The sequence below is a fragment of the Tursiops truncatus genome, chromosome 16, assembly GCF_011762595.2.
Source record: "Tursiops truncatus isolate mTurTru1 chromosome 16, mTurTru1.mat.Y, whole genome shotgun sequence".
Lineage (NCBI taxonomy): Eukaryota > Metazoa > Chordata > Mammalia > Artiodactyla > Delphinidae > Tursiops > Tursiops truncatus.
Genome location: NC_047049.1, coordinates 46,150,070 through 46,176,776, shown reverse-complemented (window position 1 = coordinate 46,176,776; position 26,707 = coordinate 46,150,070). Strand labels below are relative to the sequence as shown.

The 26,707-nt window shown below is 44.4% G+C and overlaps 2 protein-coding genes across 4 annotated transcripts in view; one reads left to right on the top strand and one right to left on the bottom strand.

Annotated features, from left to right (window-relative positions):
* WDFY4 (WDFY family member 4) overlaps positions 1-26,707 on the top strand; it is a 277,304-nt gene that overhangs the window by 212,037 nt on the left and 38,560 nt on the right. The gene's annotated exons all lie outside the window — the stretch shown is intronic.
* Positions 1,130-24,826, bottom strand: LRRC18 (leucine rich repeat containing 18). The gene is made up of 3 exons (XM_019925707.3): positions 24,706-24,826; positions 19,566-19,663; positions 1,130-2,117 (listed from the first exon to the last, which is right to left on the bottom strand). Exon 3 carries the CDS (start codon positions 2,022-2,024, stop codon positions 1,257-1,259), a length of 768 nt encoding a protein of 255 aa, XP_019781266.1. The 5' UTR covers positions 2,025-2,117; positions 19,566-19,663; positions 24,706-24,826; the 3' UTR covers positions 1,130-1,256.

The following is a 26,707-nucleotide window of genomic DNA, read 5'->3' as shown; positions in this document are numbered from 1 at the left end:
TTTTAGGCAGTATAAAGGTGTGAGTGAGTGGTACAGGGAAGGTTCTCAGCTATTGTGAGTTCTAGAGTGACTGAAGACACTGTTCAAAGTAGTATTTCAGCTTTAAGATGCACCGAGCTCTAGTTCTTAGAGAGAACTGACTTCTACTGAGTACTCACTCTGTGAGCTATCTGCTTGAGACGCATGACAACGCTTGGAGTTGGGCTGGTATTACTCCCACTTTACAGATGAAAGGACCAAAGCTAAGTAAAATGTCCAGGGAGATGGCAAGTAAGAAGCAGAGCTGCTCTGGGCTCAGATCTGTCCAACTGCAGAGCCTTTGGCTTTTTCTCTATGCCAGGCTGGCCCTGCACACCACTAGGCTCTGATCTCCTAACTTCCTCAAACAATGGCATTATAAAGAACAAAGTCTTCTTTCAACTTGTCTTCCCTACAGGTTGCAAAGGGCAAGACAAGCTTTCCCCCATTGGACACAGTCCCTGCACCTAGCACAGTGCCTAGTAAGGTGTTTATCTATTGACTACACCAACCCCTATCTGCACCCATTCTTTCCTTATTCCACAAAGGTCTGGAAAAGCATTGGACATAATAAGATGGGAGTGAACCTCATTCATTCACAGCCAGTCAAGGGCTTGCAGGTTTAGTCTAGAAAGCTCCTAGAGCAAACTATGCAAGTGCAGAAAAGAGAAAGGGATAGGACTGCTTAGAGCCCAAGATGTTAATGCCAATACTTAATGATAATATCTGCCCATCTCTGTGGTCCAGTTTTGTCCCCTTGCCAAGACTATATGTCCATCTGCCGCCTACCAGCCCATGCTTAGAGATGCCTGACTTTTGAAGCCTGGCCCAAAACGTTCCAATAGAACAGGCTCCACACTGGGGAGCTGGTAGTTGGTCCAGAAATGTGTGATAATGAGACTAAGAGTGTGCTGGCGGTGTCAGCTGCCCAGGCCACGGGCTGTAGGCAGGAGAGTTCTGGGGCAGAAGTGAGACAGATATCCCTTTCCTGACTCATTGTGCTTGTATGTGCGGGTGTGTGCACGCAGAGAAGACAGAAGTGTACGGCATGGCAAAGAACTAAAAGCCCTTCGGTCAACAAAATCACAAGCCAAGGAGGTAGGGAAAGGGATTTTATGGGCTTGGCTGGAGGAGCTAATCGCAGTAACGGAAGAATCCCTCAGTTTTGTGAGGATGTAGCCCATTGTCATCTCGCCTCCCTCCCTTTTCCCTTCCTGCCTTAGGGTCAGGGTCCCAGGTCACCTCCACTCTTCCTGGGATTCCTTGGCCGTGGAGTTGGGTGAGACCAAACTGGAAAAGATGGCCCTTCTCGGTTCCACCGTGGCCATGCTTCTGATTTTGTTCAGCTTGTCCTGGGCCTGTTGGCATTTTCTCAGGCAAGGCCCACATAGATCCTTCTCCTCCACCAGATGTAGGTTGTCCGGCCTCTTGATGGAATCTACGAACGTATCTGACTCCTCTGCTTTGGGAAAGGGGTTTCGCTTTGTGTTGAGCTTTTTCAGCTTGGGGAGCTTGGAGATGCTGTTGGGGATGGTGCTCAGCAGGTTGTCATGGAGCCCCACCTCCTGGAGCTCCTTCAGAGCGCCTAGCGTGGTGGGCACGCGGTCCAGGTGGTTCAGACCGAAATTCACAGAGCGGATATTCTTGAGCTGATTGAGCTCCACAGGCAGCCCATCGGTGGTCAGCCTGTTGTTGCTGACATTGAGGTAGATCAGAGAGGTCATCTGGCCGATGGACTTAGGGAGCTTGTCGATGTAGTTGCTATGCAAGTCCAGCCACCGCAGGTTCTGGAACTTGGAGATTGAGTCTGGAATCTTCCTGATCATATTCCGGCTAAGGTTGAGCTCATCTACATCACTGAGTCGCAGAATACACTTGGGAAAGGTGGTAATTCCCATCTTGCTCAAGTCAAGGCGTTTCTTCCCATCAAATGTGATCTTGATACAATTCTTGGCCACGCTGAGGGTGATCTTTTTACCCTTGGGGCGTTTCCCACCCTTGGCCATGTTCTTTTAGTAAGGAGGTATGTTTGAAGTATGTTGTTCTGATTGGTGATCAGTTAGAGAAAAAAGTCACGTGAAACTGCTAGAAGATAGACTCTGGTAAGAAGAGAAAAGATATCCAGTTAGGAGATGACATAAGGGTACTGGACTCCCCCCACATCATAATGCTTCACTTTCTAATGGTTTGAAAGGAGAGAAAGAGGGGAGTGGAGAGGAATTAGGTCATCAGCAGAAATAGCCTAGCCGAAGATCTTCAGCAGTTGAATGCCCTCTTCAGACCTCAGTGCTCCCAGATGTAAAATGGGAGGTTCAGGGTTGGCCTGAAGGATGCTCAACACCCCTCTGGCTGTGCCATTCCCCGACTTGGGAATCTCTCCATTGTCTTGGGCTTTCACATATTCCCCCTCCTGGGTGTGTGTGGGGAGGGTCGGGAGATAATGTCTTGGATATCTGCCATTTCCCAGACCCTCACTTAAATCTAGTCTTTTCTTAGAGTTATCCCACAAGTTCCTGGGGTGGGACTGCTGAGTTCTCAGAAGGAACATAGCCTGGATATAAGGGAGTAAAGGTGGGAGTTAAGAATGACTTGTGTATTACATCCCTCCTCACCTTCTGGACCCAGAGGAACTAGTCAGGCCTTGGCTACTATAACTGCAGTGCAAATAAATGCAGCACAGAGAAGTCTTTGCTTAGCCCCCAGGCAGGAAAATGTGCCTACACCATGCCCATGAGCACGGAAGAGGGGCCAGGGTGGAGCCTGGCAGAATTGAAGAGAATGCTGCCTTCTCCCGCCTCCTACCCACCTTGTCTTCCTCCCCTCACACTCTTCACACTGAGATCCAACTGTAGACACCTCTGCACCGATAGGTGTGATAACAGGTTTCTGCCATCGGAGAAGTAGAACGTACAGAGTGACGGGTAATTTCTGGCCTCACAGTGCTTGCTTAGAAGTCCAGTTCTACCATAAATAATGTGCTTAAATTTTCAGTGCCTCGATTTCCTTATTTGTGAAAACAGCTCCCATTTAGGACTCTAAGGGAGTGTAAATTATCTAAACTATAAAGCGCTTACAGCAGCGTCTGGCGCACAGTAAAAGCTTGATAATGTTAACTATTAAGCATTACTATCAGGAACTTGGCACATACTGATTTTAATGTTCAACAATCCAGCAAGATCCACAGGCTTATCCCCACTATAAAGAGAAGAAGACCGAGGCTCAGGAGTGAGGAAGGTCTACAGTCAAGAGGAGGACGCAACCGGCCTGCCTGTTCTAGAGGCTCTTTTCTTTTCTACAGCTTGGTGTCTCTTGCTCGCTGAGATGCTATTTTGGACCAAGCTCCCACTCTGGACAGAAGCGTGCTTTCAGGAGATAAATGCTCGCACTGCTTCCTCCATCTCCAGTAGGGATGGGTGGGAGAGGTGCTCTGCGCTTTCTCTACTTCATCATCCAGGCCCTTTATCAGGAACCATGTTTGTGTAACACATGGAGAACCAGCAATCAGGCTCTGTGAGCCTAGTATCACATGTTTTCCTTGTACAGTAATCCTCAGTGCCAAAGGCAAGTAGGTAGAAATGCCTCCCACATGCTTATTATAAATCCTGCTCTTGCCACTCCTGGCTGAAGGTTTGAGGATTCCACCCTATGCAAGTCCTACTGGATCAGAGCCTCCTGAGATGGATGGAGCCCTCCACAATAGCCCGATGAGAGTATTCTCAGCTCTCAGCTGCATTGATGTTCTTTGGAGCGGGCCTTGTAAGCTGAACCTATTCTTTAGAAACAGTGAACCGACCACATTCAGGCATGATTGGCTGGTTACCAAAGACAGTACTGTGTTCACCAGTATTGAAATATCTGTATTACACAGCTGTGTGGAACCAGATGGGGCAAAGCAGTTTAAAAATGAAAGCTGGGGTTCCAATCACAGTTAAGATGGAGTAAGTGCGCTCTGCCCGTCTCACCCAGTGAATGCAGCAAAAGGCCCAGGGACTCTGAAGATAAGTGGTATGAGGCAGATTGGAGAGGTAACTCAAAGTAAGACCAACTTTGCACCAGTGATGACAGATTTCCAACAAAAACCTCCCTCATTGGCCAAGGACAGGGAGACGGGGCCTTTTAGGGTCAGGGTGAGGGAGATCCCGTTTCTTTCTATTCATCTTTTCCATTCTCTTCTGCCTCAGCCCCAGGCAATCCTGTATCACTCGAGTCAGGCATGCAGGCACTTAAAACTCTAAACAGGGAGAACCATTGTCTTTGACCAAACTGTTGTCCCAGGTGTTTGGAAGTTTGCTTTTTTCCTCTCTGTCCCACTGCTCCTTGGCCCTGGAGAGAGAAACCGTGACAGGAAGTACACAACAGGTTTAGAAAACAAGTTCCCTGGATTTCTAGCCAGAAGACCAAGGAGGGGAGGGCAACTCCTGGGAACCACAAAGTGTTGGGGAGATTGCAAAGAGGAGAGAGTTTAATAAAGTTGTATATGAACTCCAGGATACACCCTGAGCTGCCCACGAATAGACCAAACCCTGAACAGGGTCTTGAGTACCTACTCCCAAACCCTGAACCCAAAGGCTTTGTGAATTGAGCACTGTGCAGGTTTCAGACTGGTGCCTGGATAGCAACACGAAGGGCTGATTCGAATAGTACTGTAAATTCTTTGCAAACTGAATGGACATTATAAACGTAGTCTACAGAATCTACAGAAGGTTTGCCAGAACTTGTAGCCTGTGACTACCCGCTCAAAATATACGTGTATATATCAATATAGATATAAAGATACATCCTAGAAGAAGAAGAAGAGGATAAAGGCTTGTGGTGCAGAAAAATATTTGAAGGAAAAATGGGTAAAAACTTCCAAAAGTTGGTGAGAGACATAAAAACTACAGATTCAAGAAGCTCAGTGAACTGCAAACAGGATAAATAAACTCAAAGATATCCACGTTCAGACGTTATCAAACTGCTCATAATTAAAGCAAAAATTAAAGAAAAAAACAACACATAGCCTACAGGGGAACAGCATACAAATTATTACAGGTTTCTCACTAGAAACTGTGAAGGCCAGAGGTACTGGAAAAATATTTTTAAAATAATGCTGAAAAAAAAGAACTGTCTGCCAGACAGTAAATAAAAACATCCTTTATGAATGAAGGCAAAATAGACATTCTTAGATAAATGAAAAATAAAAAGATTTGCCACTAGTTGAGCTGCTATCAAAGAAATGATGAAAGAAGTCTTTAGATGAAAGGGAAACAATACTAGAGGGAAGCTTGGACCTTGAGAATAAGGGAAGAGCAATGGAAATGTAAATATGTGGTAGATATAATAGGCTGTTTTTCTCCTCTTACAATCTTTAAAATACGAATGATGGTTGAAAGCAAAAATTATAACTGTCAATGTATGTAGATGGAATACATATGACAACTACAACATAATGGGGGAAGTTAATGACACCTGTAAGGTAGGTAAGATTTTTACATTGCTTTGGAAGTGGTAAAATGTTAATTCTAAGCAGGCTGTAGAAAGATAAGTATGTATATTTTAGTCTCCAGAGCAATCGGAATGGGTAGTTTTCAGAATGGATTATAAAAGAAAAAGAGCCAATTATATGCCATCTATAAGAAAAACACTTTAAATAAACAAAAGTAAGTTAAACTAAAAGAATGGAAAAAGGTGTACTTAACAAGAGAGCTTTAATATAGATGAAGCAAAAAATGATAACATTGAAAGAAAAAATGGGCAAATATACAATTAGAGTTGGAGCTATCAATACTTCTCTCTCAGTAATCAATAGGACTAGAGAGAAAATCAGCAAGGAATGGGGTTTCTCAACCTTGGCTCTGTTGAGATTTTGGGCTAGATAATTCTTTGCTGTTGGCAGGGATGGGGTGGTGATGGGGGAAAGGCCTGTCCTGTGCATTGCAGGATGTTTAGCAGCGGAAAGTAAGAATATTTTACCCACTAAATGCCAGTAGCTCTCCACTAGTTGAACAACCAGTAATGTTTCTAAACATTGCCAACTGTCCACTGAGGGGCAAAATTGCCAGATGAGAACCATTGATAAAGAACTGGACGTTACCACCAGCCAGTGGGATCTAATCAACATTTATAAAACACTCTACCCAGCAACAGAATACACATTCTTTTCAAGTGCACATGGAACATTCACAAATATGGACTACATTCGTGGTCATGAAACAAATCTTAACAAATATAAATGAATTGAAATCATATAAAGAATGTTCTCTAAAAATAATGGAATTAAGTTAGAAGTCAATATCAGAATAACTAGAAAATCTCCAAATAGTTAACAGTTAAACAGCATATTCATAAATACTCCATGAGTCAAAGAAATCTCAAGGGAAATTAGAAAATATTTTGAACTGAATATAAAAATAGAACATATTAAAACTTATGGTATGCAACTAAAGCAGTGATTAGAGGAAAATTTATAGCGTTAAACATTCATACTAGGAATATTTAAAAAAATAAGAAAGGTCTCAAATCAATAACAGACTTTTACATTAAATAAAGTAGTAAAGAAGAGTAAAATAAACCTAAAGGATGCGCAAAAAGGAAATAGTAAAGATGAGCAGAAATCAATAAAATTAAAAGGATAAAGACAATAGAGAAGATCAGTGAAATTAAAAGCTTGTTCACTGAAAGGTTTAATAAAATTGATAAATATCTAGCAAGACTGACAATGAAATAATAAAAAGAAGAGGGATTTCCCTGGTAGCGCAGTGGTTAAGAATCCACTTGCCAATGCAGGGTACACGGGTTTGAGCCCTGGTCCGGGAAGATCCCACACGCTACGGAGCAACTAAGCCTGTGCGCCACAAATACTGAGCCTGCGCTCTAGAGCCCATGAGCCACAACTACTGAGCCCACATGCCACACCTTCTGAAGCCCATGCACCTAGAGCCCGTGCTCTGCAACAAGAAAAGCCATCGCAATGAGAAGCCCATGCACCGCAACGAAGAGTAGCCCCCGCTCGCCGAAACTAGAGAAAGCCCACGCGCAGCAACAAAGACCCAACGCAGCCAAAAATAAGTTAATTAATTAATTTTTTAAAATAGTGCTGTTATGTGTACGATTTAAAAAAAAAGAGAGAGAGGAGACACAAATTATGAATATCAATAATTAAAGAGAGGATAGGACTAAAAACCCATAGACATTAAAAGGATACTAAAGGAATAGTACAAACAACTTTAGAAAAAAATTTAGATGAAATCGACTGTAAACTATAAAATCTCACCCATGAAGAAATAGACAACCCTTAAAGACCTATAGTTATTAAAGAGACTGAATTCACAGTTGAAAAGCTTCCAAAAAAACCCTCCAGGCTCAGATGGTTTTATTGGCAAATTCCACCAAACATTTAAAGATAACAACACCAATTTTACACCAACTTTTTCAGAAATAGAAGAGGGAGCAATTCCTAACTTGCTTTCTGAGGCCGGCATTACCCTGATACTAAAATCACACAGAGACAATACAAAGAAAGAAAACGACAGACCAATATCCCTCATGAACATGAACATAAAAATTCTCAACAAAATATTAGCAAATTGGGCTTCCCTGGTGTCACAGTGGTTGAGAGTCCGCCTGCTGATGCGGGGGGCACGGGTTCGTGCCCCGGTCTGGGAAGATCCCACATGCTGCGGAGCGGCTGGGCCTGTGAGCCAAGGCCGCTGAGCCTGCGCGTCCGGAGCCTGTGCTCTGCAACGGGAGAGGCCACAACCGTGAGAGGCCCGCGTACCGCAAAAAAAAAAAAAAAAAAAAAAGCAAATTGAATCCACCAATATTTAAAAAGAGTAATACATGACATCCAAGTCGAAATGCAAGGTTGATTCAATATTCAGAAAGCAATGTAATATAGCATGTTAACAGACTAAAAAGAAAAACATACATGATCATACCTGTGCTGAAAAAACGTAACAAAACTTAACATTTATTCATGACAAAAACTCTCAGCAAACAAGTAATCCAGTTTATCTTCCTTATCCTGATAGAGGACCCCCACAAAACAAGAAAAACCCTATAGTTAATATAATCGGCGACAGACTGAATGCTTTCTCCACTAAGTTTGAGAACAAGGCAAGAAGGTAAACTCTCACTATTCCTATTAACACTATATTGGAAATTCTAGCCAGTGTAATAATGCAAATAAATAAATAAATAAAAGGCATAGAGATAGGAAAGAATGAAATAAAACTGTCCTTCTCACAGATGAGCTGCTTGTCCAGGTAGAGAATCCTACAGAGTTTAAAAGACATTCTTGGAACTAACTAGTGAGTTTAGCAAGGTTGTAGGATACACGTTTACACAAAAAAAACTCCACTGAATTTCTGTGTACTAGCAATGAGCTATTGGAAACTGAAATTTGAAAAATAATAATGCTCCAAAGAATAAAATACTTGTATATTTCGCGTAAGTAAAAAAGTGCAGGATTTCTGTGGTGAAGATTGCAAAACACTGATGAAACAAAGCAAAGAAGATCTAAACAAATGGAGAAACATACCATTCATGAGCTGAAAAACTTAATGTAGTTAAGGTGTAAACTCATCCCAAATTGGTCGAAAGATCAATGTGATTCCAATAAAGATTACAGCAGGATTATTTGTATGTATGAATAAACAGATTCTAAAATTTATATTGAAAGGAAAAGGAGCTAGAAATTCAGAACACTTTTGAAAAAGAAACAAAGTTGGAGGATTCATGCTTCCTGATTTTAAAACTTCCCATGTAATTACAAAATGTGGTATTGATGAAGGGATAGTATATTGATCGGTGGAATAGAAAACAGAGTCCAGAACTAGATCCATATAAATATGTTCAAAATGGTCAATTGTTTTTTGACAAAAGTTCAAGAGAAATTCAATGGAGAAACAACAGACTTTTCAACAAATTGTGTTGAAACAATTGATTATCCAATATGCAAAAAAATTGAATCTCGAACTAATGAAATTAACTCTAACTCAAAATGGATCATAGGTATGTAAAATGTAAAACCATAAAACTTTTAAAAGAAAACGAAGGAGAAGGTTTTCACAACCTTGAATTTGGCAAAAGTACAACCCGTAAGAGAAAATATTGGCAAATTGAACTTCAACAAAATTTGAAATTTTTGCTCTGTAAAACAAACAAAAATTCATATCCAACAAAGGACTAGTATTCAGAATCTATAAAGAACTCAAGGTCAACAGTAAGAAAGAAGACAATACAATAAAAAAAAAAAATGCCCAAGGGATTTAATGAGACATATCACCATAGAAGTTATATGAGTGGCCAGTAAGCCCACAAAACCACAAAGCATTGCTCAGTTATCATTAGTCACTAGGGAAATGCAAATGGAAATCACAGGTACCACTGCACAGTTACTAAAATGCCTAAAACAAAACAAAACAAAACATAAAAACCAATAATACAAAGATTTGGCAAGGGTGTGGAGCAACTAGAATGCTCATATATTGTTACCGGGGGTTCAAAATGGTACAATCGCTGTGAAAAAGTTTGGCAATTTCTGATAAAATTAACTGTATACTTATCATATGACCCAGCATTCCCCCAACTAGGTATTTACCCTCCAAAAAACTAAAACCTCATGTTCACACAAAAACTTGTGTTTATAGCTGCTCTCTTCATAATTGCCAAAAACAGAAATAAAAAACCTGAAGGTCTCTCAGTGGATGGATAAGAAATTGTGGCTTATCCTTACAATGGATACTATTAAACATAAAGAGAACAAATCTATTGATACATGCAACAGCTTGGATGACTCTCGGAAGCATCTTGCTGAGTAAAAGAAGACAGTCTTAAAAGTCTGCATCATGAATGATTCCATTTATACAACATTCTGGAAAAGTCCCAACCATAGGTACAGAAACTAGATCAGTGGTTGCCAGGGAATAGGGATGGGGAAGGTTTGACAACAACAGAGCAGCACAAGTGAGTTTTCTGGGGTGTTGGAACTGCCTGTACCTTGACTGTGGTGGTGGTTACGTGAAGCTGTACATGTTAGAGCTCAGAGAACTGTATACAAAAGAAGCAACTTTGCTGTAGGTAAATTTAAATTTTTTAAAAAACTTAAAAATATTTGGGACTCCATAGTCTAGTTCTGTCGTTCTCAGCCTGGCTTGGAAGTCTGTGACGTTTTCATGCCCCCACTCAGGCTTGTTCTGCCCTGTGAAGGGCATCCACACGTGTATCATGTGGGCGCTGCTGGGTATGTATGCGTGTCTACACATGCACACTGCGGGGAACAGCTATACACAAGGTGACATATCAGAAAAACTGTCCTACTGCACTTGAGTTAGAACCTTAATTAAAGAAAATATGGACTGAGATCAGGGGAGCCTGAGTTCTGATCATGTTTATCAATGATTTCTCATGGTAAGGTTGCCAGACTTAGCCAATAAAATTGCAAGATGCCCAGTTAAATTTGAGCTTCAGATAAACAGTGGATAGTTTTGAGTATACGTATATCCCAAACATTGCATAGTTCTGTATTTTATTTGACAACTCTATCCCATGGATCTGAAAAAGTAGGAAAGTTTCCTTTGTCCATGATCCTTGTTAGTTCTTTGGGACTAATTTAAGCCAACTCCGTGTGCTTATTCCTGCATTCATTCATTCATTTGTACACTCAATTCAGTAAGTATATCGAGAGCCTACTAGGTACCAAAACTATGTGTTATTTATACAGGTGAACAGTAAGTGGGGCCAGTCTCTAAGCTCAAAGAGCTAAAATCTAGGTTGTTACTGATTCTGGCCACCAAATTCCGAGTCCCAAAAAGCCTAGGCTGTCTTTTGTATTTCTTGTATTTGAGATAAAGTTCAGCTGAGGGAGGACAAACACATCAAGTATGGGCAGAAGGGCCTAGATGGGAAGGATGCTTCCAGTAGACTGGAGATCCAGCTAGGTGAGCCCAGCTGTGCCTGGTCCCCCACAGCCCTCCCATGGTAAGAAGCCCTCCTTTCTCTGATGACTGATGGGGAGGAAGCAGCATGGGGCTGTCCACAGGGACTTCTCCATTAAGGAGCTTCTCCCCACCAGGTCCTTTGGCTCAGAGCCTGCTCATTCATTCATCACCTGCAGGCAAAGTAGGGGCTGGCCGGGATAAGCAGCTGACCTCCTCCTCAGTGCATCTGGGCCCCCAGACAGCCCCCACCCTCTTCATGCTTCTCCTCAGGGCCGCTCTACCTGGCTGGGACCCTTGCTTTTGGTTGTGGAGGGCAGGGTGTGTTGCTCAGGGTCCATTCTGACCCCTCTAAGCTGTGAGAACCACTAGAAGCAGACCGGTGCCGGGAGCCCCCAAAGCCCAGGGACACCCCTTTTCTTATACAACTCTGAATGGTCAGCATCCTGCCCAGGTCTGCCCACTGGGTAGGAGAGTAAGTATTGGCAAAAGAAGTGTGAAACTGATGATCTTTCAATACAACTAAATCTGATTAGATGAACTGTTATTATCAATTCATAGCGTCCTCAAATATCAGCGTGGGATCAGTCCACACCAGGGAAGCTGGCAACTATAGAGAGAAAGAAATGTCAATAGATAATCAGATAGATGGATAGGTAGATAAATGAACAGACAGGTGGATGAACAGACAGATAGATGGGTAGTCAAATAATAGATTGCATTTCACATGAACAGCTTGGAAACCCAAATATGAGAAGTTTCTAAACGTACTTTTTGTCTTGTACAATTGGTTTTTATACTTTAGGAAAATTGGACCAGTTGGTTTGACTTTAATTTCTAATTAATTTTTCTATCTAGTCATTGTGAATCAAACAGCATGTTGGGACACCCCATGGATATCTAAATTAAAAATGTAATGGCAACTTATATTTTAATGCCATCAGAATATTTGCAAGCATTTTCACATCTTGCTAACACAATCTCACAATAATTACTTCACCCTTTTCACCGATGCATTGAGACCAGGATAGACATATTGTACAACTGAAACCCCCAAAGTTACCGTCAATATTTGGGACTAACTTCATAACAAGCTTTCTGCCATGTGGATGAGAAATGTCTTTTGCTTGTGGGACATCTCTTAAGGGGAAGTAATGCAAACTTCCCTCAGTGAAGTCACTCATTCAAACGTCATTATTCTTTCTCCCAACTCTCATAAGACCCATTCACTAGATATGTAAGGGGAGAGCCTCGCCTCTGCTGTGACTTCCCATGAGCCTTCAGATCACTCCCTGTGCCCTCCACCCCTTCCCAGAATGAGCTGTTCGTTCATGTGAAAAGCCCTGTGGCAGGTGGAGACGTGAGAGCTCACTGCAGGGCTCTCTGTTGAGTGGGTGTGTCTAGAAGCTCTGCCAGACCTCTAAAACAGGCACGAATGTTCAACTGAGGCATCGTCTGCACTGGAGGAAAGAATTACTGTTTGTCCAGCACCCACTCTGGGCCAGGAACTGTGTGCTCTACTACTTGCTTTACAATTTTGTCTGCTTTTTGGAATATAGACTCACTGGAGGTATAACATTAAGTGGTTTTATTTTTTCCACCTCTGCCCCCAGCTGCATTATATCGAGCCCTGCTTTCCTGTGAGCAGAAGGACAGATTGCTAGGAAGGGGACAGACTAGAGGCAGAAAGATTTCTGTGCAGCTCACAGCAATACCGCCACCACTGGCAGAGATGATGGAGAGAATGACAGCAGGAGAGAGATGTGGACAGTGGGGGTAGAGTCTTACAGGGACCCCACAGTTATGGGGGTTTTCCGACATCAATTTTGGAAATGCTTCACAATGTCAAGAGCCACTTACTACTCTTCATTCAGGTGATATGTACCAAAGTATTGCAAGTGTGCTGCTGGACCATTTCTGTATCTCTAATCTCCATAGTAATTATGCAAAGTGTCAGTCCTATTTTTAATATAGGAGAATTGGGGCTCAAAGAAGTCAAGTGCCTTCCCCAAGTCCACAAGACAACACAGCTCAGGCAAACCTAGGCTACGTAGCTATTACACACCTACAAGCCTAGGTGTGTAATACCGAAGTTTGTGATCATCCCACTACACTATCCTGCCTCTCTTTTCCTTCTGTTGCCTTTTCTTTAGGCTTGTTGCCTGTTATCCCACTGTCCAGGGACCAATGTGTGGGGTGCTTGTTTTCAGATATATATATGTGTATATATCTGAATATAGCTGAATAATACGGAACATATTCTACTAGTGGAGTCATGTAAGTGTAAGAGCGTGGAGATTGACGAGGAGAGAAGGAGGTAGAGAGAGAGGAACAGTTTAAAGGGTACATGTAATGCCACCAGCCAGTTCATTTAATGGGCCTGTGCCCCAAGTGGGCGGTGATAGAGACAGGAGTCTGTTGTTCCTCGGCCCCGCCAGTCCCCACGAGCCCCCGTGGTGTGAGCTTCCTGTAAAGATGCAGGTTTTCGCCCAGCATGGCCCCAGAACCCTGGCCCACAGCATTCCCACGTGCCCACCAGAGAAGCCGGCCCTCTGCTGCCCTGGGCCGGTGTGGGGAGGCGGGGGGAGGGCTGCCGGCTGTGCAGGGCCCTGAGAGGCTGTGTGCAGCCACCAGAAGTGTGATTTTCACAGCGTGGGCTCACTGGGACACCTGACACTTGTAAGATGCACTTCCGCGGTTCCCAAACAGCAGGCCTTCTCCGAGTGTGGGTCCTACGATGCGCTCCACCCCCTACAGCCCCCAGCACACACATTCTCTCCGCCAGCCCTTAGAGGCCCTTCATGCTTCCTTCACACAGCAGGCGCCCTCCAGTTCACCATTTCATTCAGTCCTCACAGCTCTCCTCTGAGGTAGGAATATTCCTCCCACCCAAAGATAAGGACCTGGGGGTGGGGTGGGTGTAAAGTGGTTTATCCAAGCTCACACCGCTCGCCTTACTCCAGGGCTTCTGGGTGGGATGTTCTTCCCGTGACATCAGAGCTACAGCACACAGAGTGTCTGTGTGGAAATTATTAGGTTCACTTCATTTGGCAATTATCTGGTTAATTTGATCCACGCAGTGCTAAGGGTCTTATATTATGCATGTGTACCTTCCTCTACCCCTAATGTTGTGTACTTCTGCAACCTCAGCACCAGTGTGGGTCTGCACATGTGCTGCCTGGGAAGCCATCATCTGTCAGACTGCCCTCTTCCCCCGGCCGGTAATAAGAATTCAACTTTTATTTGGAGCAAAAGTTCCCAGGGGTTCACATGGCCCAATAACAAAAGATGATGATTTCTTATTGGTTTAATAGCATCTATTTTGTAATTCTGAATGTACTCTGTTTTAATTGGATTTGTTAAAGGAACAAAAGGGAATAGGTGCCTTACAATTAAAATAAAATGTTAAGGTTATTAGTTTAACAGACTAGAAATGCCTTGTTCATCAACCAACACATTCAAAGCACACAAAGCAACCTTGACACCCGGAAAACAAAGCACCAAAGTCAGTGCTGGCACCTTTAAATCCCAAGAGGTGAGCATTAATTCAATTTCAATCGCCGTGGTTTAAGCACTGCTATTGCCAGACGGACCCGATTGCATTCTCTCCTCACAGCCATGGCTTCCATTGCAGATAAGGAAGCTGGGCTCAGAGAAGTGGCTTGGCAGGGCGAAAAGCGCAGGGGCTTTAGACCCACGTGGGTCGCCACCCAGCTCCCCATTCACTGTCAGGTGACCCTGAACAGTCTGTGGAGCCTCACTGAGCTTCAGCCCCGACTTCCGTAAATGGGATAACAAAAGTGGCTGCTTCTGAAGGGTGGCGTGTGGGTGAGTGAGGGCCTCGGAGGACTTTGCTGTGACGGTAGGGGATGGAGTGCAGGGAGGAGCCACAGCTGGACAGGACAGCACAACTGATGACAGTGGAGCCAGCGCTCCAGGATTCCAACTGGGTAAAACCCTGATTCAGACGCCACAGCCCAGTGTACTTACTTGCTGGGGCATTCCCACCTCCCAGGTGCAGACCTCAAATTACTTTATTGGGAGGACAAAGAGATATAGCTCCTTTGAGGCACAGAGCCACCCACGCACCCAGGATCGCAGAGTGGGGGGCATTTCTCAAGTGCCCAGTGATATGTGCATTCTTTCTGCACCATGACCCCATCTGGCCCCAGTGAGAACTTGCTGAGGGGTGGACATGGCACAGACCCAGGTGTACCCAGCTGTGTGCACTGGCCAGCCCCGTGGTGCGGTACTTCCATTTGCCGTACAACAGTCCCTAGCTCCGAGGAAAGCTTTGCTGTAAACCCGCCTACCTGTGAAGTTGTGAGATACCTTGAAGGGGAGCCCTGAGGATCAACTGTAAGGGAACAGCCAAACCTTCCCTGGCCCTTTGGAATTCATTTCTTCATCAGTAGTTCACATTGGATAACTACTATCAACGAGGCGCTGATTTATGCAGCAAACTAAATGAAGGCTCTGCTCACATTCTAAAAGGGAGATGAACCAAAGCAGACAAACACCACCAGGTGGCGAAGAGCGCCAAGAACAGAAAGAGCAGGGGCAAAAGAAATAAGAGAGAGGTGTTGGGAGGTGTGGTCTTTTGAAGAGGTGACCAGGAAGGGCATCTTTGAACAGAAGACATCTGAGCAGAGACGGAAGGAAGTGAGGATGCAGGGAGGCAGGGAGGGGATTTCAGATAGAGGATGCTCCAGATGGAAAGGCTCTGTGACAGAGGGATGGGGAGGGACAGCATGAGGGTGGGAGAAGGAAGGAGGGAGGGAGAGAAGGAAGGAAGGGAGGCCAAAGACATGATTTTATAAAAACAAAACCCAGGGCAGACATGATCTGGCGTATTTTTCAAATGATACTTCAGCTGTTGTGAGAAAAATCTCCAGGGCGTGTCAAACCAAGGAGAGAAGGCCAGTCCCTACACTTCCCCCAGAGTGACCACAGACAGGGCCGTGCCCTCTCCTCTCTAATTTCTACCTGAGCCAGGAGGAAACCCAGCCCCGGGACAGCCCCATGCTCTCCTGAGTCTCCGACAAGCTTGGCCATGCTAGAGAGTCAGGGGAGGGGGGCGTGGTACGCAGCCACTCTTGTTTCCCTCTAGAGATGTTCTCTCAGAGCCAGCAAGCCCACCACTGCACTGAAGCCTCTCGGTCAAGCACAGATGACTGATATAAAAGCCACACAGCCTTCTGCGTGTGGGCGGCAGCAGTGTGGCGCAATGTGTGTGTGTGTTTATTTAAACCTCAGCTAAACTTGCCCCCCATCCGGAGGTGAAGGGCATTGGAAGGACCATGGTCTCATTTTTAAAGGGATACTTTAGGTTAAAGAAAAAGGGTGCAAAAGGATGGTTTGGGGCTCTTTGTATGTAAGGCACCTGTCTTTCAAAAATGCTGTGACTTCTGATCCTTTTTCTGTAGAAATATTTTCTGAATTCACGTTTCCCTTTTCTCCTTGAGTCTTTATCAGGCTTTTTTGAAGTTATTACTAAAACATTCAGGACTATCATTAAGAAGAGAGAACCCTTTTCGGGCGACTTTGGACAAATCGATACAACTTGCTAGGAATGATGTGAACAAAGGCAGCATAGCGGCCCACACTTTGTTTAGGACAGGGAAGCTCTTCAGCATTTTACAAATAGGGATATTACCCATGTATTAGCCATTCTGTCTGTTCCCTTCCTGTTATGTGTAAAGTAACTCAATAGAAGACAGGCACTTGGACAGCAGGGAATGTGGAGGCTTTGAGGCCAATAGAACTGGGCTCCATCCCCACCTTCACTGCCAACCTGGTTTTAATCATGAGCTCAGTTTACTGATCTGCAAAATGGGTTAGAAAATTGCAAGTTGTTGTGAAGAGTAGATGAAGTGATGAGTGTATGTTAAGTGACTAGTGTGCACTGGGTACTCAGTGAATGGTAATCTGGTTCCTGGCACCTTTATGATGGTAAATAATGCTGATAGAGTCACCAAACAGCACCATATTGATTGCCTCCCTCAAATTAGTAGCCCCAAGACACTCCCCACTGATCATTAATCCCAGATGTAGGATTTGTGGAACAATCTTTGCTGATTCCCAAGCACAAAGGTCTTTGCAGCCTTTTAAACACAAATTATTAGTAATAATAGTGATAATAACAAAAGAAAAGAAATGTAACAGCAACTTGTAGATATGATAATACCTTTGTCCACTTTTAACCTCTAGAGCTTGCTAGAGCCCAGGCAACTCACTTGCTCATTCATTCATTCATTCATTCATTTGTTCAACAGTTTGTACTCGAGTCATTCTACAGGTCAGGTCAGATGAGAAGATATGCAGTGAGCACGACAGACATGTTTCTCATGAAACTCCTATTTTAGGAGAAGCAAATCAAGCAAGAAAAACAAAACGAACAAAAAGAGCCAAGATTATGTCAGGTGGTTTAAATGCTCTGCAAAAAATAAAACCTGATGATGTGAAAGGGAACACCCAGGGTCAGGAGAGAATGTTGATGGGGGCGGGCGGGGGGGGACTAATTTAGACTGAGATAGATGGGGAAGTCCTCTCCCAGGTGACGTTTGTGCTGAGACTTGAACACTAAGAGGCCATGTGGGAGGATTTGGGGAAGAACACCCCCAGAAAGGGGCATACCAAGTGCAAAGTCCTAACAGTGGGGAGAAAAAGGAGATGCGGGGGTGGCTGGAGCAGGGTCAGCAAGGAGAGGGTCGAAGATGAAGACAGAGGACTTTATGGAAGGTACGATACGTTGCGTGCATTATCTCATTTAATTCATCCAGCCCACTTAACAGGTAACGCGCCGAGCCCCAGAGCACATCCCTTGCCAAAGTCACGCGCTAGTCAAGCAGAGCCAGCCCTTGTCTGTGGGCTTCATTGCCATTTGGCATATCCATGAAAATTTGACTTGACAACGTCAAACTTTGGCTCTATGGGCCGACAAGGAAGCTCCTGACTCATCATGTTTTCCAGACACTACCCTACGCTGAGCTAGATCCTGTGGGAACGTTCATAGCAGCCCAGGTCAAGCCCCATCCTTAAGGCTCATCCGTCACTGAAAAGAAGGCACGCGTGTGTTTTCTCACCCGGCTCTGGGGGTTGAGATGAGTTCTATTATGTGAGACAGGTAGAGAGCTCAAAAATTGAAAATTGGCAATGAATCCAACTGGCCATGAGCTGAAAGCTGGTGATGGTTGGTGCAGCCCATCATGCCCACTTGGAGGGGCGTGGTTCAGCTGCACGCCTCATGTTCTAAGAGTACCAGGGACCAGGAAATATCACCTAGCTTTGATGAAGACCCACCCAGATGATGGGTAGAGGGAAAGAGCATGAAGTCCTCCCCTTTTATCAGCATTGCCAAGCAAAGAGCGGTGGGCAACAGTAGGAGACCCTTGGAGCCCCAAGAGGAAGCTGGCACCGCCAAGCACCAGGCCTTAAAGGTCAGTCTCTAGACAACAGTAGGGCCCAGGCACACTGAAGACTGGACAGGGGCAGCCTCAGCTCCTCCCTTCCCCCTCCAGGCTGAGGCTCAAGCCCAGAGTCACCCCAGCTTGAAGACCAGTCAGAGCTGTGTCCCTCCCTAGTTGTGACTTAGCACACGTTTCCTGACCTTTCTGACTCCCCAGTTCTTCACAGGAGAGCTGGTCATCAGCACCTGGTTCACATAGCAGCCATACGGTTTGTAAATGTATTGAGAACCTACTATGTGCCAGACCGTTTGCAAATCAATTTAACACATTCAGATTAGATTCCTGCCTTCAGACTGCGGGTATGGATTATACTGACCACCTGCTCTGGGCCAGGCATTTTAAAGACACTGTAAATAGTTCTTACACCTGCCTGATCTATTTATTGTTTTTCATCTCCACTGGACAGATACGGTGCCTGAGGCTCAGAGAGGCCAAGTAGCTTGTCCAAAGTCACAAAGACTCAAAGTAGGGGCACCTACCTTTGCCTGTTGTGGAAATAGAGACGTGCGGCGTGATTCTAGTGTGTTCCATGAAGAATTCCTCCTTACAATTAAGGCCCAGCCCAGCCTAGGACTCAACCATTTGTTCGTGGGCTGCAGTGTTCAGGATCACTCGTAGAAATGGTTTGCCTCCAGACGTCTCAAAAGACAGACTGTGCTCCAAACCCCAGCACAGTCAGCAGAAATCAGGTGAGGTCTGCTGAGGTTGCCTCCACAGGCTGCAGCCTCCTAGCTGAACGAGCACTGCAGTTTCCTTAAAGGGGTAACTGGGTGGGTGAGGGAGCAGTTCAAACACTAGTCTCCACCTGCTTGTAGAGCAGGAAACAACGTTCAAAGAGACTGAGACTTTGGAAAGATCATAAAGCATGACCCCAAAGCCCTACAGATTCCCACACTAACCTCCCAAGCTTGTCCATGGCCCGGGCGCCGGAGAACGCCCAGCTGGGTCCCCAGCTAGCTGCCCTTCCTGCCTGGGGCTCGGGGCCAGCTTCCTCCTCTCCTACATAATGAATTAGCTGGTGTCTGGGGTTTGTAAATAAAGCACACCAGGAGGACAGCCATTTCCAAAGTTGCTTACTCAAAAAGCTGAGAGAAAGAGAGTTTGAAGAGGTTGTAGTTTGGCAAAGTTAAAGTAAAATAAATGCAACCAGAGGAAAACTTACCCTGTTCTGCCGGTTCTTCCTCCTCAACTGTGAAACTTTGTCACCAGGCAACAAGAGACCTGCGACCTGGTGTTAATTAGCATAATCTTGACGCCAGCCTGCAAGGTGAGAGAACACAGTGCCGAAAGGTTCTGCAGGACAGGGTCTGGGGTCCCTGGGGCTTGCAGTGGGCTTCTTCCTGGCTTCCCCAAGCAGTGCCCTGGGGATTACAATACCAGGACGGTTGCTTTCCATGGCGACCTCCAGAGTTGCTAACAGAGGGGAAAGAACCACGTTTGCCTCTTTGAAGGGACAAGTGTCTTACTTCTATAGCATTGAGTCCCATGAAATATCATTCGACTTCCTTGTAATTTGCCCCAGTATTTCTTTCTGCTCTTTGGTTTTTGAGAGGGCTGTCTTTTATCTATTTATTTGAATTTAATTATTTCTTGCAGTTTTCTTTACGCCCTTTTCCCATGATTAGATCAGAGTGACTATAATGCTCATAAAAATCAGACATGCAATAATGATTTTTTCTTAATTAATATTATGCCACTCAATGCTAGTATGTAGTTTCTAAACTCGACATTTTGAATGAATGTGCAATACTGAATCTGGTGGACTTTGCTTTTCCTGTTGTTTCCAGTTTGGCACTATCATGAATAAGGCTGCAAGGAAGATATCTGGTCATTTATAGTCTTCTTGTTCAGTTTCTTTTCCTTTAAATTAAATTCCCAGAAATTGAGAAATTTGGCAAAAAGGATAAATGTTAAAATTATTTTGCAAATAATAAAATAACATTGTAGAACAATTAGAAAATACATATATAGAAACAAAAATATAAAAACACTCTAGGGCTTCCCTGGTGGTGCAGTGGTTGAGAGTCCGCCTGCCGATGCAGGGGACACGGGTTCGTGCCCCGGTCTGGGAAGATCCCACGTGCCGCGGAGCGGCTGGGCCCGTGAGCCAGGGCCGCTGAGCCTGCGCGTCCAGAGCCTGTGCTCCGCAACGGGAGAGGCCACGGCAGTGAGAGGCCCGCGTACCAAAAAAAAAAAAAAAAAAAAAAAAAAAAAAAAACACTCTAAATTGTATTACCCAGGTTGAAGTTTAAAAATAAATTAAATAATTAGCAAATAAATAATTTGAAATGCAAACTTAACCCAAGCAATGAAAATTTTGGCAAGTACAAAAAAGCAAAATGAAAAAGTTTAAATTAAAAAACATAATAAATCATTAAATTAGAAATATAATTAACTATAAAATTTTTTAAATACATGAACACCACCACCATCCTATTTAATCCAAAATGAAAGAAAATAGATCATTTAATTTAGACAATAAATGGATTTAACATAATGAGCAAATGAAGATAACTAGAAAATTAAAAGTTACCTGAACTCCTACAACTTAGTGCATTTCTAATTAGAATATTCAAAAAGCACGTAATTTAAATTAGAAAATAAGTAATCTGAAAGTCATAAAACACAAATAAGCAAAAATAAAATCATTACTTTAAGGGAGAAAATACACAAGGAAAATACCTTTAAAAATTTTTTTTAAGTTTTAAAAATTTTATTGAAGTATAGTTGATTTACAATGTTGAGTTAGTTTCTTCTGTACAGCAAAGTGATTCAGTTATACATATATATTCTTTTTCATATTTTTTTCCATTATGGTTTGTCACAGACTATTGAATATAGTTTCCTGTGCTATACAGTATGACTTTGTTGTTTATCCATCCTATATATAATAGTTTGCCTCTGCTAACTCCAGACTCCCAGTCCTTCCCTTCTCTACCCCCCTCCACCTTGGCAGCCACAACTCTGCTCGCTATATCTGTGAGTCTGTTTCTGTTTTGTAGATATGTTGATTTGGATCACATTTTAGATTCCCCATATAAGTGATATCATATGGTATTTGTCTTTCTCTTTCTGACTAACTTTGCTTAGTATGATAATCTGTAGGTCCATCCATGTTGCTGCAAATGGCATTATTTCATCCTTTTTGATGGCTGAGTCATATTCCATTGTATGTATATACTACATCTTCTTTATGCATTCATCTGTCAGTAGACATTTAGTTTCCCTGTCTTGGCTATTGTAAATAGTGCTGCTGTGAGCATAGGGGTACATGTATCTTTTTGAATTATGATTTTGTCTGGGTACATGCCCAGGAGTGGGATTGCTGGATCATATGGCAACTCTGTTTTTAGTTTTTTGAGGAACCTCCATACTGTTTTCCATAGTGGCTGCACCAATTTACATTCCCATCAACAGTGTAAGAGGATTCCCTTTTCTCCACACCCTCTCCAGCATTTGTTATTTGTAGACTTTTTAATGATGGCCATTCTGACTGGTGTGAGGTGGATCCTCACTGTAGTTTTGATTTGTATTTCTCTAATAATTAGCAATGTTGAGCATCTCTTCATGTGCCTATTGGCCATCTGTATTTCTTTTTTTGGAGAAATGTCTATTTAGGTCTTCTGCCCATTTTTCCATTGGGTTGTTTGTTTTTCTGTTGTTGAGTTGTATGAGCTGCTTGTCTATTTTGGAAACTAAGCCCTTGATTGTATCGTTTGCAAATACTTTCTCCCATTCCGTAGGTTGTCTTTTCGTTTTGTTCATGGTTTCCTTTGCTGTGCAAAAGCTTGTAAGTTTGATTAGGTCCCACTTGTTTAGATAAATACATTTTAAAATACAGATATGTAAGACCTTATAAAAATTAAAGCCACTCAGTTTCAGCATCTAGAGGTAACTTTATGTTATATAAACTTCCAGACTTTTCATGCATTGACAGCATCAGGTTTATGGCATGGTTGTGCAATAATCATTTGGTAATTTTGCTCATGTTCATTTCTAACTCCAAATATACACAAGTTACCAATTTGTCAGGTAACTGCCCTCTAATCCAGCCAGAACAAAGATTTTTGTTGTCGTTTTATTAATTTGCTTGTGTGCGCTTGTCTTTAGAGTCAGGGCCTGGGGTCAAGGAGTAGTCCAGCAAGCGCTCTGCACAGCCCGGTGTGCTGGGCTTTCATGGGTGCCTGCACCAGGCTTCAGCAAACCCTCATGAGCTTCCCTAGTCTGCACTCCATCTCTTACCCCACCTCCATTTCCACATCTGAAGGTGGAGATCATGGCTATCTCATTGAGTCGTTGTGAAAATTAGACAATTGACAAAAAGTCTTTGCAGTTTCCAGTGCATTAGACAATTATTATTATTGTTTGAATGCAAAATTTCTACATGTTAAAGAAATAAAGACAGGAAGTTATAATAGAAATATTATAGAAGGTCAATATCCTGTTAATTCAGGAGGACATCTCTGAACTGCAAGAACGCCTGTCTATTAATGGATTTCTGTTGACCTACAGTCTAGGTCTGAAAACTAGGCTAAACTCAGATTTGCTTCTGAGGAGGGAAAAAGGAGCAGGAGTGTGTTTCTATTACCAGCCTCTTGGCTCCTCGTGGAAAACTCTGCCCACCCCACAGACTGCTTCCCCAGCATGCTCCTCCAGAGCGCACCCAGGCGAGAGGCAGGGCAAGATGCTGGCCAGGACTTGCCCTGTCTTGAGGCACAGCACAGACCATTAGTAGACACGTTTCTAGTTTGCCAGGATGAGTGAATTTTCTTCTCCTTGTGGTCTGTGTTTTCTTGACACCCATGGGTTACTCACTAACCCATTTCACCATGGCCTCATAACTGTTTTGCAAGTAGAAAAGACACAGGAGAATTTAGAGAGGCATCAGGTTTTTTAAACATGTCCACTTCAGTTCAGGAGGCCCAGTTTCCCTGTGGGACCTCCCTGGATGTATGCGAGGTTACTCTCTTAGTGCCTAAGGACTAGCCATAGCCCGCTAGTCCCAGAGGTGAGGAGGAGGAGGATGGGCAGATCTCCCACCCCTTCCTGGGCTGAGATGAGTTCCTTGGCAGAGACCCTTTGGGCCTGGACTAGCCCACCCTCTGAAGGCCCCTGGTAGGCTTCTCTGCCAGACTCCCTAGGGAAGATGTGAGTTCCTGGGCTGTGCCCTGGCTCACTCTGGGAGACAGGCTCAGGGTAGAGTGGAGGTATCAGTCAGGTGGAGCTGGACCAAAGGGGCAGAGTCAAAGGCAAGACGCTGAGGCAAGCCATGGGCACTGAAGGAGGAGTAGGAAATGCCCCAAGGCCACGTGACGGCAGCACTCACGCTTCAGACCACTTCTAGGAGTTCAAGGACACAGACGTGATTTAAAGTGAAGCAGCACAGATAAAAATCACCTCTGAAAATAGGGAAGAATTTGGACCCAGCCTAGCGGTTGACCACACACAAAGTTCAGCTTGAAGATAGTGCCCCACCTTTGGAAGTCATCCAGAGCAGTTTAGATACCTGTCTTGGGATGGGAGTGAGGTTGGTAAGATGTCCTCTGTGGGCCCACCGTGCTAGGCCACCTTCAGGTTAGACAGAGTGACCTACCTAGTCCTCAGTGACTTTGAACTCATCCATTCTTCTCCACACCATCCCTGGTTGCCCAAGGGCCTGGACTCTTGCCCCATAGACTCCATGGCAAACCCTGAGCTGACAGAGCAGGAGATCTGATTCACAGCTGGCACAGTTATTCTAAGATCTTACAGAGTGGTACTGGCAGAACAAAGCAGGTCTTGACCAGAAGCAAGTCTTCACTTTTACACCACACTCTTCTTTCTCCCAGAGTAAAAAGAAAATCGGCCCTGCTCTCGGATAGCGTCAACATCAACTAGAACTATGCCCATTGAGGGAGCCCTGTATCCACACCTGTGCTAGCCTGTTCCAGACCCATGGTTACACTTGCTCCCCAGCACTCCTGGGTCAGCCATGTTTGAAGGATGAGGTAACAGTAGTTCAGAGCAGTCAGGTGGTGGGGGCAGGATTTGAACCCAGGTTCTGGTGACTCCAAACCAGTGGTCTTTCCCATGCTGCCTCCCTTGGACCTTGGAAGGGCTTTAGAAAGCCAAGAGCCATCTCTGGCACCTTGTTTAATATAAAATTTACACTGTAATAATGGAGTAGTGCAGTGTATCAACTCTTAAAGAAATACTTTAATCACCAGATATTTACAAAATTCACATAAACCATTCCAAGAGTTCTGTAATTGCCTTCAGATGAACATGAATTTTTTTTAAAATTTTTTTCAAAGAGAACTCACCTTTGGTGAGGTGTCTAGATGCTGGTAATGGCGTTTTTTTTCTGATGGTAATGAAATGATAGATCTTCCTTGGAGCTCATGGCTGATGAAATGAGCAGTGGGATGGTAAATTGCCTTTATCTTCCGCACACCATTCCGCCGGATGGCGATGTCACAAAAGACCACAGGTAAAATTCTAGAACTCTTTATGAAAAAGAAAAACAGGCTGTCTCGTTTCCTGGATCTTAATGGGCACATTTTGCTCCCCTATTCCCCTTCCACTGTCAGATTTCTAAAATAAAGTAGCAAGATTCGCAGCTTTGCCATACCAGCTCCACATCCTTGTAGCTCAGCCCCACATCCTCAGAAAGGCTCAGAACACATTCTTTCCCGAGGTGGTCCACTTGGCTGTCTCCAGCCTGGGCTCCGTCCTCACTCACAACGTTCAAAGCAGTCTGCCTTCTGGAACTGGGGTGGTGGCGGGCTCACAGTCAGGGCGGGAAAGCCAGATCTTCACCTGAGCCTTTGCAAGCTAATGCAGTAAATGGGACCATGTTTTTGCCTGTTTGCTGTTGTTACTGTCTGCCTGAATAAAACGGCCCAAAAGGATGATTTCTCTACTGGGGGGAAGAGGTGAATCCCAGCCAGGGAGTTGCTTTCTGTTTATGGGAAGTCTGCCAAGGAAAGTATTGAATGAGGAAGGGTGGGGAGCCCGGAACAGATGATGTGACAGCACTGCTGTGACGGGAAGATGAAGAGTCGCTGCCCCTACTGGGGCTCTCAGGGAGCCAGGCCTTGTCCACACGAATGCCTGAAGCACCCTGGTGCAGTCCCCGTGGGTGGAACATCCCCGTGGGATGCATGTGGGGGCGGGGTCTGTGGGTTCCTGAGCAGGACTGAGGCAGAGGGTGTGGCTGGAGAGACGCAGGACTTGGTTTGGTTCAGTGGAACAGCCTGAACAAGAACCTGGTTTGGGGAGTAGAAGGGGAGTCTCAGGGAGACAGAGGGGGAAAGAAAACACAGCTAGAAAAGGAACCAAGTGACCTCAGAGGCCGAGGAACTGGGCCCTACAAATTCCTGCTGAGCGGAAGGGGCATTTCACATGGAGAAGGTTCCTTCCCACGCCCTCCCCAGCACTGCATCCTGTTACACTTTTACATTCTCCCCTACCACATGGGTCAAAAATGGTGTTTCTTTGGTTTGAATTGTGTTTCTTAATTGTATTTGTGGAAACATAAATCGGTACAGCCTCTTAAGAGGACAATTTGGCAATATGTAGCACACTTGAAAATTCTCATAGTTTTTAACCTAGTAGTACCATTGCCTGAAATGTATCTCATGGTTACACTCGCAAAGATTCAAGGCATGAAATCATCATGAGATGTAAGTCTCATAAGTCACAGAGATTTATGTCCGAAGATGATCACAGAAACATCATTTGTGAGGACAAAGCCCAGCACGGGGGAGGCTGCCATGAGTTCCCATCCATCTGTACGAGGGTGTCCTGCTGTTGTGGCCACAGGGCAATGTGGGCCGCCTCCACCGTGCCGTCAGGCCAAGGAAGCAGGGAGGAGACTCGCGCAGATAAGACGATCCCACATACCAAAAACATTTGTTTAAAAACTACTTGCGCATATAGACTGGTATATGGCTAAAACTCTCCTGGAGATTGACTGTGGATACTTCCTGAGTGGGAGCAGTGGTTTGTAGACTATTACTTTTATATTTCATGACCTTCTATATTGTTTGCCTTTCTTAACCACACACATATATTCACATGTGACATGTATTCACACGCATGTTGTGCACATGGGCAAAGAAGACCAAGATGCGGCTGTGAAAGCCCAGTGTGGAGTGTGAGGCCCCCGAGCCTGCTTCTGCACGGCCCTGGGGCTCCTCGGGGCCACGCCTCAGGCAGCAGCGCATTCTGCCATTGCATAAGAGCAACAGGGATGGCAAGAGCCCAGCCTTCAGTAGGGCAGCGAGGGGGCAGGGAGAGCTTGGGAAATAATCTTGCTGCCCT

Excerpts from the sequence above, each read along its gene's own strand:
- LRRC18 (XM_019925707.3), bottom strand. The coding sequence starts at position 2,024 with ATGGCCAAGGGTGGGAAACGCCCCAAGGGTAAAAAGATCACCCTCAGC.